Source organism: Eleginops maclovinus, chromosome 23, assembly GCF_036324505.1.
Source record: "Eleginops maclovinus isolate JMC-PN-2008 ecotype Puerto Natales chromosome 23, JC_Emac_rtc_rv5, whole genome shotgun sequence".
NCBI lineage: Eukaryota > Metazoa > Chordata > Actinopteri > Perciformes > Eleginopidae > Eleginops > Eleginops maclovinus.
In genome coordinates, this window is record NC_086371.1 from 12,940,744 (window position 1) to 12,953,899 (window position 13,156).

Consider the following 13,156-nt stretch of genomic DNA (forward strand, 5'->3'; position numbering starts at 1 on the left):
CAGTGGTCCGAATCTCCCGTCATCAATACGAGATCTTGGCGAAAAATGTATGCAAGACAGAAATAAATGTTGTGACATTGCAGAAGCTTGTGGAAACGATGCCACAGCGAATGCGTGTCGTAATCAAAGCTAAAGGCGGTCCAACAAATATTAGAGTGTGTGACCTTTGTTTTAAGGTGCAGCGTGTTTTATTTATTTCAGTGGGCCCATTTTAATGTTATTTATTTTCTTATAATGTGCAGAGGACTCCCCCAGGTGCTGTGTTTAATTCATTTTTAAAGTAGGCCTATTCTTTTTACAAGAGTTCTGTGTTTATTATTAAAGGAGAAATACCAATAACATGCAAAATGTTTTCTTTCTATAATGTTATAAATAATAAATGCAACAAACAAATGTGTTTTGCAGCTCCAGACAAAAACAATGGTGGAAGAGCAAAATGGCTCTTTTGGTCCAAAAGATTGCAGACCCCTGGTTTAGAAGTATATTTTCACAAGTTTAACTTTTAACCTTTTTTTTAACTAACCTAACATATGATTGACTTTGCGGGTTATTGAGAGAGTGTGCTTAGGTGAAGCCTCTAGCATCATGAGGAATCTTGAGTTGTACAACCATTCTTTCTTAGGGCCTGTCAAGCAGTGAAAAGGCGCTCAGAAAGGTTTTGTACATATAAACCCTGAAATGAGAGTAAGATGCAGATTGTTTCTTATGGGGGGGACGAAGGGTAGGGAACTGGAAAAGAAAAAGAAAGGAAGAACTGACCTCTAAAAAGGAAAAGCGTTCAGAAGAGCAGAGAGGTTTTGTTTGGAAAACATTTGGGAAGACCTACAGAGACTGAACTGTGAGTATTAGAGATAAGCAGAGAGAATACGGCAATTTAATAACTCTGTATTTCTTGTGTTGCTTCACAGGAGTTCACTTTGTTAAAAAGTCATGGATTTACATTAAAAAGGATTCCACTTTTTTGTTAATATTTAGGATTTGCCATTTTGTAAAGACAATTCACCTTTTAGCCTGGAGCTCATTTTATCCATATGTTTCAACCCATATATGTCTTGCTTGTGAAAATTGTAGAATTCCGATTTGAGTGATTTGGTTGGGTCATGCAGGCCAGGTCCTTTGATATGAAAAAAATAAATTCTTACACACAATTTACACACAGTGTACGAAATGTACCAGAATATAATTTCTTATCTCATTTACTTTGTTTGGCAGGTGGAGTTACAGGAGTCACCTGTGTGAGTGTCTGTGTGTGTGTGTGTGTGTGTGTGTGTGTGTGTGTGTGTGTGTGTGTGTGTGTGTGTGTGTGTGTGTGTGTGTGTGTGTGTGTGTGTGTGTGTGTGTGTGTGTGTGTGTGTGTGTGTGTGTGAGTGAGGGACCATGTTGGGTTTTGTGAACAGTTTGATGGTGCGGCACTCCCTCACTTTAGTTACAGGTCTGTTTGAGTGTCTGTGTTTCTCCGGAGCTGTGTTTGGATGGGCTTCTCTTGTTTTTCTCCTGAAGACGGAGGGCTACTTCAGCTCTCTGTGCGTCAACAGTACAGGAGTCAATGCAACGCAGGTCTTAGGTCAGTTAGATATCCTTATTTTAAATTGTAAGCTGGATTTGCCAGACTAATAATTATACTCAAATAAGGCCAAAGAGTTGCAATAAAAAACAACTCTTTATGTAGGCCTCTCTGACCCTCATTGTCAGCTATTCAAGCATAGGTATAAATTAAAGGGATAGTTAGGATTGTTAAACCCATAACAACCAGGGGGCTGTTACAGATCCTTGTCCAAAGTTTGGAGAAACAGACATGTAAAGCAAAGTACTGCTGTGTTCAAGAGTGACAGCAAAATGTTAAAAACAAGTGACCCCATAAAAAGCACTGACTATGGATAATTAGGTCATGCAACCCAACTTCAAACAAACCCAAAGGTTCCCTTAAGGGTCAGAGAGGCCTGTAAAAAAAATAGCATTACATTAACAACTCTTTATGCAGGCTTCCCTTAAACCATCTGTTTAACCATATATTGTACAACGTCTCTCTCCCTTTATGTTGTATGTGTCTACAGATTGCAGCGGGCAGGATGAACAGTTTTCTCTTGTTTTCACCATCGCCTCCTTTTTGTTCAGTTTTCTGATGCTACCAAATGGTGTCCTTTTTGACCGGTTTGGTACTACGGTGGCTCGGCTCTTTGGAATGTAAGTCCAAAAATATTTCAATAACTTAAGAATAAAAGCTAAATAGATTTTATCACCCATATATTCTTCTCATAAAAACAGTCACTCAATTTAGAACTTAAAGTCCTCAAATGGAATTTTGAATATTGACTTGAAAAGTCCTTGTTCATTTGTGTCCTTAGTGGGGAAGAAATTAAGTGAGAACCTTTCCTAGTTGCACTTGACTGAAAGTGTGATGGTTAAATTCAAGCAAAGATGTAATGTATCATCTTACTCTGCATCACCATATATATAAAATCTATATATTAAAAACTGACTATAAGAAAAGGAACAACTCTAGAAGAAGAAAGAAGAAACCCTTAATCATCCCACAGAGGGGAAATTTTACATCCTGCAGCCTAGTGTTAGGAGCAGTGGGCTGCCATATGTACGGCTCACAGGGTGCAGTGTAGGGAACGGTGCCTTGCTCAGGGACACCACAGTAGCACTTGGTCTTTCGGGGACTTGAACTGGTGACCTTCCAGTTCCCAGGTCAAGTCCCTATGGACTTTGCCAGCACCGCCCGACTCTAACACAGTCAACAGTGATTGTACATCAACGCAACATTTCTAAGCGTTCAAAGTTCACCTTTGAAGCTCTGTACAACAGAACAATTGTGTGTGGGTGTCTTTAATTTTTACAGCTATGCGTATAGACAACATTTTATTAAAATGTCTTTACATTTAATTATATCTCTTCAGACTTTTCAATTGATGTAGTTTAATGTCAACCTGGTGGTGTTTTATGATACAGTAGCACATATACTCTGAAAGGTTACCACTACCTCACAACATATTTTGTAAACACTAATAATCATAGCAATGTAATGTTAGTAAAGAAACCTTTGTTTACTTAGAAAACATGCTTGTATTTTTATTTGCTCTGCTTCTTCTCACACAATAGGCTATGAAATATATTGTCGCTTGAACAAATTTCAACACTTCTTACACTCAGGCTGCATCTGTGTTATTATCAAATGTCTTCTTCATGATTTATACTCTGCTATCGGATTGTTTTTGCAGATTGATTTGTATACCCTGTCAAAATATACGGTGGCTGACAAAGGCAATTGTGTTACAACGGCCCAAAACCTTTACATTAGGAGAAACTCGCAGCAGTTTCATAAAAGATCAAAATAAAAAACTTGCTAGGTGATTTTAAAGTTGGCCAAATGAATAAATGCGTGAATAAAATGTGAGTTCATTGGCTTATTTTAACGTAATGTCATTGCAGGATTCTTTGCGATATTATTGCAGATCTGCTGTAAGCTAGTCAAATATTGTTTTTTCTCTTTCTCTTGTAAGATATAATGTCTTTGAAAACATTGGAATTTATATTTCCAACAGATCTCTTTACACATCAGGTACCTTGATGGTGGCCTTTTCGACTGCAGGTGAAAAACATCTCTCTGTCATGTTGTTTTGAAATCCCTCATTGTGTATAATGCTTCAATGAAGTTATCTTACAGCTGTTGTTGCTCTTTTTTCATTAGCTTTATCCAACCTGCTGTTCCCAGCTCTCGCCCTCATGGCAGCGGGTGGCAACATGTTCCTACTTACCAACTTGCAGGTACTAAAGCTGTCTTTGAGATAAAAGAAAATGTAAAGTCCAACCAGCAGGACATTGTTGAACCACTCAATAATGGGGGGTCATGTTCAGACCCAGGGACGTGCACAGGTACGGGCTAATGTTGCCTGGGCAATGGCCTGTTTGCCCTTTTTTGGCTGACCTGCCCTTCTGGAGAGAGCGAGAGTTTCAAGAGCTGAATCAACCTCTCGCTGCGGGAAACACACCTTGTCAGCGCTGTTATCGGCCCCAAGTCACGTGACTTTGTTTACAATCTGACAGATGAGAGTAAAGGAAAGCCCTCTGAGTCCGGCCTCATGCCGCTAAGGTGATCCTACCAAATGCCTGCCTGGCTTCGGTGGCCAATCTCCGGGTCAGTCTGTCCCCGTAAATGTCCCCGTTTTCAAATATGCTTTAAAAACACATATCAAGGTGAAATAAAACGTAATTGCCTGCGAAATTCTGAACGAATAACTCGTTTCAGTGTGAATTCCACACAGTATGACCACAAAAGTGTTTTAAACCAGTTAAGTTTTTATCATTTATCCTCTATAATCGCTAAGTGTGTGATTACACATTTTATGTTTTATATATATATTTATTATACTGTAGGCTATTGGTGCCGATGCGTTAAGACCGTCTCTAGTGTCGGATTTTGGAAAACTGGGGACTGTACTTCCTCTTCACATCGTCGGTTATTAACAAAAAACACCTAAATATACTTGTTATTGTGCTTCTATGTCTTTTCATCTGCTCCGTAAACTCCCTCAACGCTCGCTCTCTTCTGTTGATCGCCCTCTCACAAAGGGAGAACACTTCACTGTCCCGCTTCATTGTAGGATTTCTGCACTGTCTCTACCATTTTAGTTTGACCATCTCTGTTATTTAGTTATGGAATACTAAATAAATAAGTAATTCGATACCTTACCGTTACTGCGCTGATAAAGAATGATCAGAATAACACGTATTGAACTGGTTTCATTAATTAGTGAGTTTATTTAAGGTAGGCCTAATTAGTTAGAAGCCCCTTTTTCCAGTTTAGAGCAAGAGCCCCTCCAAATGTCTGTGCACGTCCCTGTTCAGACCTGAGATTGAGAGAAGGTTTGATCAATTCATTCTTATGTTTCAGAATCAGGTTGTGGATCATTTTTGACACATTTAGATATTTCTCCTGTAAAACTAAATCTGCAGAATTCATAATTTGTAGCTTGGTGATACTTCTCAGGATGCCTGTAAGTGTGCTCTCTTAAGGGCTTGAGCAGAAAAGACACAGGATCCAAACCCTACTTCTTACTCATACAACACCTATTTTGAAAAAGCTTTTTTGGAAGCATAAGAGAATTGATGTTCGAGATCTTATTGTTCACAAGATTTGACCCTTTAAAACAACTGTCCTCAGTGCATCACTTAACACGAAAACAAACAGAAAAAGAGTTTCACTCAGTGCACTTTTGTTAGCTCCACTGTTTTTTTTAGATCGAGTTCATGTTGGAGGTGAAAAACACAAAGTCCTAAAGGTTAATGTTTAATGAGTTTAAATGATTTAGTCTAAAACCACATCATATATCCAAACAGGTCATTCAAATCATTGAATGACATGACAATTTTGATGTTAGAAAGACAAGTCAGATTTAGAAAAAATTAAATTGTAATTCCTCTCATGAAGGTAGGAATCTTATTTGGGTCACATCGATCCACTGTCATCACTCTCTATAACGGGTCAATTGGCTCTGCATCCGTGCTCTTCCTTGTCATTAAGGTAAGAAACATTCACACACTGTTCTCATATATTTGCAATATATTCAAACACTATCATGTTGTAACAATGACGTTGTTTTTCTGTTTTGTAGCTGTTGCACGAAGCTGGCATCTTTCTACTCCCCTCCTTCCTCTTCCTCTCAGCCTGCAGCATCATTCACCTGCTCAGGACTTTCTTCCTGCTGCCCCGAGACCAAATTCCCTACCCGCTGCCTAATGACTACACATACGGGTGCAAATAAAACACACACACACACACACACACACACACACACACACACACACACACACACACACACACACACACACACACACACACACACACACACACACACACACACACACACACACACACACAGAAGACTTTTGATCTGTGCTCAATGTTAGAAGTTCTTCTTACTGTATATTTACAAGAGCTATGTGAGTTGATATCATTTTTTATATCTATTTTTTTGGTGTGGACAGAAAGTCTGTGTCAAAAATCTTAAGCCAATGTGCTCCTTTTACAGAGATGAATGTATTATTCATATTAAAAGGCTGCAAAACATTGAGCTTTAATGTGTACACTTTTTATCAAATCATCTCAGACGTGTAAAAAGGGCTCATGTCGCCTTTGACCTTTGTCAGGATAACCTGTGGTAAATCAAACCCTCTGAGCTTGGAGCAGATAACAGCGGAGGTCTATACTCAACCGACGACAGAGGATGTGAAGGACATCTCTGTGGATCAAGGTCTGTTCACTTCATGTCCCACGGATTAATATAACAGGATAAACTATTCAAATATATGTGTTTTTATTTTTGCTCTTTCCTCGTCTTCCTCCATCTCTGTGGTCTCCCCTCGTTGCTCTCAGAGAAGAGTTTACGTGAGTGTTTGAGGTCCAGGCTCTTCTGGTGGCACCTGCTGTGGCTCTCAGTGATGCTGCTCAGACATTACCTCTACATCGGCACACTGAACCCCATGCTGCAGCGACTGACAGCTGGAGATCCTTCACTTGGTAAACATGAACAAACACTACATTTTGTATGATTGTCTAAGCAAATTTCTTGCAAACGTTCCTCATTATGCTAAGTGAAGTAAAACAGATGATTCCTGTAGTACGAGGGGTGTTAGAATGTGCAAACATTTTTTGTTTCTCACTATCTTGTCCTTGCTTCTGCTTCTCACAGTGAGCTGGTACACAAATGCCTTTGCTATAACACAGCTGTGTGGCGTGCTGTGTGCTCCATGGAACGGCCTCATCTTTGACAGGAACAAGGGCAAACCTCGCGCTGAAGGTAACACAATTCTAAAAAGAGCTAGTTATAAACCCAACAGGAAAAAGCCATGGATCCCCTACTTAGTGAGACTCATGAGCTGTCAGGGCACAGCACAGTCAGTGGGCACTTACCATAGAGTGAATAAAATATGATCAGCATGCCTGCAAACATTGCAGAGATTAGATGCTCCTGAGTGCTCTGGTCTGGTCTGTCTGTATGGAGAAGTCAGCAGAGTTTCTCTTTAAACAAACAGGTATGTGTTGTATTGTGTGCGTCTGTAGGAGAGAGTGAACAGGAAGCAGACCTGAGGGCTTCTGTACTTTCTATCTTCCTGACCGTGCTGCAGTGTGTGTTGTTCTCAGTCTGTGCCTGCATCCCCTCCCTGCCGCTTCAGTACTTCACATTTGTCCTAGAGGTGATCAACCGCTCTTTCCTCTTTGGCGGCAACGCAGCCTTCATCAATGTTGCGTGAGTATCGAACACACATAAATTACCTGGCAATTTAATACCCATCAATCACACTGGATAGTGCGTTTAAAGATCAAGGACTGTTTGTTGATGTAGTTGTCTGCAACTAAACTATCCACAAGCTGCTGGTGTATATGTTTGAAAAGATACGTGTCCCTGGCCCTCATGCTAAAGAGTCTTTTAAAAGGGTTACACAATGTTGTATTGCCACCTATATTTAACATGACATGAGCTGCTCTGGCCGTATTCGTGTTGTAATTGATGTAGATATTCAAATAAAGAGAACTGAAACTCATTGAGTTTGTTCTATCTCACCAAAACAAAGATTGACCTGAAGTGCAAGTTTTCCACACCATTTTTTTATTATCTGCTTATAGGTGTGTTCATTGTATGGTCCTTCATCTATGTTTGCTTTAAATTCTTGATTGGGATTTAACTTTTTCTACGCTTGCCATCATTTCGCGAGTGTAGTTTCCCATTGTGCCACTTTGGGAAGCTATATGGTCTGGTCCTGGCTCTATCTTCAGTGTTTTCCCTGCTGCAGTATGCCTGCTTTGCACTGGTGAATGGACCTCTTCATGGAGACCCTTTATATGTAAGTGCAAAACATTTCACCTACTTAATCTGGTACTTTTCCTCCCAAAATGACCACTTGTAGTGCATCTCACTGCCTCCTCACTCCCTCCATGTGTCTACAGGTGAACATTGGTGTGACGCTGCTCATCTTGCTCGCCTTCATCCATCCTCTCTCTGTGTTCCTGCACTGTCGAAGTCTCGCCTCCCTGCGAGCAATCAGTGCCTCCTCATAATGTTTGTAAAATGAGATTTGCACTTCAAATCATTTCACCAATGATTAGCAACACAGCTCTGCCATCTGGTGGACGCTTAATTCTCGATTTAGCTGTTAGATACTGATATTACTGTGCCAAACTTAAACAATCTACTTTTATGTTTGGATTTTATCCCAAATATAAATCTTAGGTGTTTTTAGTGTGTCTGTCAGTGAACGGATTTCGTTTTTTTATTTGAATATGCCAAATGTCATGATATTTATCAAATTATACAGAGATACAATTTAAGTTTCAGGTCAACATGTGCAAAGTGCAACAAAAGAAGAGATGGTAAAGTTGTTGAAATGTTATGAAAACTATTTTGTATATGAAAATATAATGCTTCAAATGGAATTATTCCCTTTATTTATTTGCCCAGACATTTCAGAATCTTTTAGAAATATTATGCACCTGCAGGCAACTGCCTATACCAAATGATACAGAAAATATAAATGTAATCTGATAAGAAGAGAAGATGCTTTTTAGAAACAACAAGGAAATGTATGTTGTTTAGTATGATATTCAAATAAGAATTAAAGGGATACAGTATGAACTCCTGTGTTGTTGTTTTTTTACATGAGTCTGTGTTGTCAGGTGAATTTTAAGACATATCAGACTTTTATCGTCTGTTAATTTATGTACTATTATTTTTAAGTTGTGAACATGTTGGCCCAACTCTTATGCTGAATAAAATGTAAATGAATAACATTTTGGTTGGGTGCAATATAGATATCAACCCATTTCATTCTTGAGCTGTCCACATTGGCTCCTGTCATACTAATTGCTGAGGTTTGATCCTCCTGCTGAGAGTCCTCCACGAGCAGCTGTCTGTCGTTTACTCGTTAAGGCCTGATTGGTCCGGGCTTATCTCTGGCAACACTTAAAACCGTCCTCCTTTGCCACATTCTCCAGTGAATACCTTTATCATGATGACTTCACGGTTTGTTGCAGGGTAAGTATCTGCTGTGCTTTAAGTTGACTGGGTACTCAAAAAAACATGTTCATATTATTCCAAATTCTTTCAGGGCTTCCCTCTTTGCAATGTTGATTGTGGGCATATGCTGCCTTCCTGTTCAGAAAGGTAATGTGTCATCAACTTTGCTTAAATTTTTCAGTTAAATTAGCTTCCTAATAAACTTGTTTTTTTCTTATACCCAGGCTCTTATCCTGGGGCCTACTATGGCAGAAGTAACCCCAACACTGCTCCTAATGTTGACTTGTACCAGGGAGGGCCTTCTGGCCAGTTTTCACCTGAGGCTGTTGAGTATTACAATGCACCTGCTCAAGACTTCTACCAATCACCTTATCAGGCTGTACCACAGCAGGAGCCCAGTGTCCCTCAGCTAACTGCTCTTAGACGACCAGAACCTGCTGTTGGCTATGGTTCTTCTGGACTGGTTAATTCAGGGTACAGGGGTACTTCAGCCATGCAAAACCCTGACAGTTCTGCTCAACCAGAAGCTGCTTACCAACCTGTCCCTCAAGGTAATGATCTCATGCTTAATTTTCTGTTCTTTAACTGCCAAATCACTTTGCTTTTGAGCAATCTAAAACACCGTCATCCCTGACAAATCTTGGCTTTACCCATTTCTTCACCAGAAATGAATGTGAGTTTCAAACTACATTTCTGTTCCAGATGTCAAATCGGCTGCTGAACCTCCTAGTCCGTTCTCCAGGGCTAAGGATGTGTCGACAGGCACTCATGCCATTGCCTCCGGTCAACCAGAAAACGCAAGTCCTCCTGGATCAAATTACCAGGCAGGGGAGTTGTCCACTTATTCTAAAATCTTAGAGCATGGTAACTCCGAGACGGAGACAGAGGAACTAGACTGGCTGCCTCCCCCACCACCTCCTATGCCAGAGAATGCTGAACAAGGCTCTAGTAGACCAGGCTTAACCAGTGAACCACAACCAGACACCTACACAGGCCCCTTTAAGTTCTATGACTCCTACTTCTTAAACGGACAGTACCCTCAAGGCACAGTCAGCTTTTCCAGCAACACCTACGAGCAGGGAAGGGACAGTTTTCAAGATGTTCACTATGTGAGGGATTACTTTCCTAATAACCCTGCACCTGTGCAGGAGAGCCAGGCCCATGCTTTTGCACCCCTCCAGAACTTTCATGAACCCAGGATGCCTGTGAAGAGTCCTGTGACAGCTGGTTCTGGAAGGGATGTTGCAAAGGCTGCTTCCCCCAGAGGCTTCAGGCAGCCAATCCGCAGCCAGGCCCGTGGCTACAACTTTGGTTATGTATGTTCACAAAACATATTGGCATATTGCTGACTGTATTTTGTAACTTGTACTAAACTTGGTCTTTTCCTGTCTTTTAGGGTGGATACTACTGAAGTGGATGCCTAAAACATGAACAAAGATTTCAGATGAATAAATATTTTGTTAATTACTCTGGCTTCAAGGTTGATACTAATTATTTGTTACATCCTTTGGCTAAAAGTGGTAGAAGGTACATTAATTATAGGGCAGGGAAAAAAAGATGGTCAGAAAACCCTCACGATAGCTCTTGCACAGATTCTGTTCCTAAATGGGAAAACCGACAGTTACTTTTTTGAAATCCACCTGACAAGTTTCTGCAACGTTGCACTTTTTGTTTTTCAAATAATCCACAGATGACTTTGCTCAACTGTACCTGTATGCAAGAACCCTAAGCAGCTTCACGTTAAAGCAGTTTCCTTGGGTCCACAGTCTCTACCTGGCAATGTGTGTGTCCATGCAGTGCATGAGCTCAATTGTCTTGAGGATCAATGTTATCATGTACTTGGCATTTGCATTCATTAGATCTCAACTGAATTTTAAAGGCCACGTATAACTGCATTCTGCACCCATAACAATGCGCCAAATAAAGTTAATTTCCTTTAGATTGTGTAAAAGTAGAGGAAATTACTGTTTGCTATGTTCCTCACTCCTTCCTAATATTTTTTGCTGGCCCCAGAAGGCTTAAGAGTGACTTCTGCCTGATCAAAGGCAGTCAAACCTGTGACTTCTGTTGACGTATCGCGTGGTTGGCAATCTATAGTTTCTTTCAGCTATGTCTCTCTGTGCTCGCTGTGGATTTGGGTGACAAATGAAATGCATCCTTTCCATGTTCTGTTGCATATAAAACATGTTTAGCAAGCCTATTGTCTGCATACTGCCACTTCTGCCATAGGAAAACGGAATGTATGGCACAGGTTGGCAGAGCAATTTAGTTAGAAAACTTGATTATTTCACCTCAGTTTCTTTATGCACCTTTCTGCAGTTTTTAGGTGACAACTTATGCAATATGTCATTTTGATATAAGGGCTCTCAATCAACAAAAGACAAAGCTTGATATCTCACGGGACCTATTATTTGCAGTCCGCTTCTTACAAATGTTAATTTTTCATCGCTCAGGAGGTTTTTGCAGAAACCCAAATTATATTTTACTGAGAGTCTCTCCAAAGGAAACAGACTGTGATTGAAACCAGAGAATCCATTAAATAAAACAATATCAATTTAAATATAAGATTGTCTCTTGGGGACACAGGAACAACAGGAACACATTTCCTCAGCTTGTTTCTATGATAACTTAAGAGTCAGGTGTCCAGGGTTCTCTAATTGGGAACCAAATTATCAGCAGACATCTCATCCTCATAAAAGTGACAGACTTTCAATTGGATGCCATCTGCATTAAGAGACACTTTTTGGGTCTGGACTTTGTGGCACAACGGTAGTGCGTCTGACTCCAGATCAGAAGGGTGGGTGTTCAAGTTATATCCAGGACAAGCCAATGCAATTATCTTTAAGGTCACTTTAAACTGGATGGGTGGGTTGCCTTTAAAGAGCCTTTAATCACGTAAAGGTCAAAAAGGTAGCTACCTTTAAATCAATGACTGGGTAGACCAATTTAGACAGTGAAGCAGATTGTATCAGCTCTCAAGTTGATCATGTTCCTCACTCCATGTTTGAGTGATAAATTCAAAAGTAAAATCTTGGTCAATCTTCTGTGACATTTGTTAGCAGGATTAGGTAACCTCTACAAGCCAGTCATGGCATGTGACTCTGTGGCGCAACGGTAGCGCGTCTGACTCCAGATCAGAAGGTTGCGTGTTCAAATCACGTCAGGGTCAATCTTTAAGTGTAAAACCGTTTGATCTGTGAGTTATTAATAATAAGTGTTGTAGAATTTACATTCTGTATCAATTCCTATACTGTCATAAAACGTGGATAACCAATTGAGCTCAGGTTTCAAATTAAATGATCTGGTGTGCTCTGTGAGAAATTGAAAACCTACGACTATGAACAAGGATGCTGCTTGTATCCATTTAGACCAAGAAGTAGCAGAAACAGTAATGGATGTTCACCACAACAGATTACAAGGGGAAGCATGCAACGCAGCCTCTGTTGTGGGCATGTACACACACACACACACACACACACACACACACACACACACACACACACACACACACACACACACACACACACACACACACACACACACACACACACACACACACACACACACATGATGGTCATTAGATGAGTGAGCAGAGTATGGCAGGCATGAGGCACATTATTCAAAGTGAAGACAATAATTTGAGATGATCCCTGACAACAATGGTAATCACCCAGCAGCTTTAGTTTTACCATTTGACCCCACCCATGGACACACACACACACACACACACACACACACACACACACACACACACACACACACACACACACACACACACACACACACACACACACACACACACACACACACACACAAATACCCATTTTGGTTTTCCATCCGTTGAAATTTCCTGTGCTCAGCATATTTGACTATTATACTAAACTATTTAACAGTATCAAGACCTTTGGTTTAACAAACATACAAAGAGCAACAGATGCATAGTTGTGTTTTGGTGATAGGGTCATGAGCAAGAGAGAGGGGGACAGATACACAAGAAGGCTGAGACATATTTATAGCCCCTAAGACTTAAACACGAGGGAGGAGGAGAAGAAGGATGAGGGGGTAGGAGGAGATAATGACAGACAGAGTGGGAATAAAGATAGACAGTTATTTTTAAAACCATCTGTTTTGCGTTGAAT

At 40.4% G+C, this 13,156-nt stretch overlaps 2 protein-coding genes and 1 non-coding gene across 7 annotated transcripts; all 3 read left to right on the forward strand.

Moving 5' to 3' along the window:
• The first annotated feature begins 612 nt into the window (after nucleotides 1–612).
• Nucleotides 613–8,636, forward strand: LOC134860182 (equilibrative nucleobase transporter 1-like). Of its 5 annotated transcripts, none has more exons than XM_063877038.1 (13): nucleotides 613–838; nucleotides 1,213–1,564; nucleotides 2,055–2,184; nucleotides 3,549–3,595; nucleotides 3,695–3,771; nucleotides 5,435–5,527; nucleotides 5,619–5,758; nucleotides 6,154–6,257; nucleotides 6,380–6,523; nucleotides 6,696–6,803; nucleotides 7,132–7,253; nucleotides 7,725–7,848; nucleotides 7,952–8,636. In XM_063877038.1, the coding sequence occupies exons 2-13, from the start codon at nucleotides 1,378–1,380 to the stop codon at nucleotides 8,074–8,076; spliced, it is 1,401 nt and encodes a 466-aa protein (XP_063733108.1). In that variant the 5' UTR covers nucleotides 613–838; nucleotides 1,213–1,377; the 3' UTR covers nucleotides 8,077–8,636. The 5 variants fall into 5 exon arrangements, with proteins under 5 accessions (XP_063733108.1, XP_063733106.1, XP_063733109.1 ...); XM_063877036.1 differs by having other exon boundaries at nucleotides 614–838; nucleotides 7,067–7,253; XM_063877040.1 differs by having other exon boundaries at nucleotides 615–838; nucleotides 1,213–1,235; nucleotides 7,067–7,253.
• Nucleotides 8,637–8,945: 309 nt separating this feature from the next.
• LOC134859503 (uncharacterized) lies at nucleotides 8,946–10,484 on the forward strand. Its single transcript, XM_063876014.1, has 5 exons — nucleotides 8,946–9,035; nucleotides 9,109–9,164; nucleotides 9,242–9,568; nucleotides 9,720–10,333; nucleotides 10,414–10,484. The coding sequence occupies exons 1-5, from the start codon at nucleotides 9,010–9,012 to the stop codon at nucleotides 10,426–10,428; spliced, it is 1,038 nt and encodes a 345-aa protein (XP_063732084.1). The 5' UTR covers nucleotides 8,946–9,009; the 3' UTR covers nucleotides 10,429–10,484.
• A 1,630-nt stretch (nucleotides 10,485–12,114) lies between these two features.
• trnaw-cca (transfer RNA tryptophan (anticodon CCA)) lies at nucleotides 12,115–12,186 on the forward strand. The gene has a single exon. It is a non-coding gene; the product is annotated as a tRNA-Trp (tRNA).
• The last annotated feature ends 970 nt before the right edge of the window (nucleotides 12,187–13,156 follow it).

Coding starts and splice junctions, on each gene's coding strand:
- LOC134859503 (XM_063876014.1), top strand. CDS start 9,010: ATGATGACTTCACGGTTTGTTGCAGG. Junction 9,165..9,241: donor CTGCCTTCCTGTTCAGAAAG/GTAATGTGTCAT, acceptor TCTTATACCCAG/GCTCTTATCCTGGGGCCTAC. Junction 9,569..9,719: donor TTACCAACCTGTCCCTCAAG/GTAATGATCTCA, acceptor TTTCTGTTCCAG/ATGTCAAATCGGCTGCTGAA.
- LOC134860182 (XM_063877036.1), top strand. CDS start 1,378: ATGTTGGGTTTTGTGAACAGTTTGATGGTGCGGCACTCCCTCACTTTA. Junction 2,185..3,548: donor GTGGCTCGGCTCTTTGGAAT/GTAAGTCCAAAA, acceptor TATTTCCAACAG/ATCTCTTTACACATCAGGTA. Junction 5,528..5,618: donor TGCTCTTCCTTGTCATTAAG/GTAAGAAACATT, acceptor TCTGTTTTGTAG/CTGTTGCACGAAGCTGGCAT.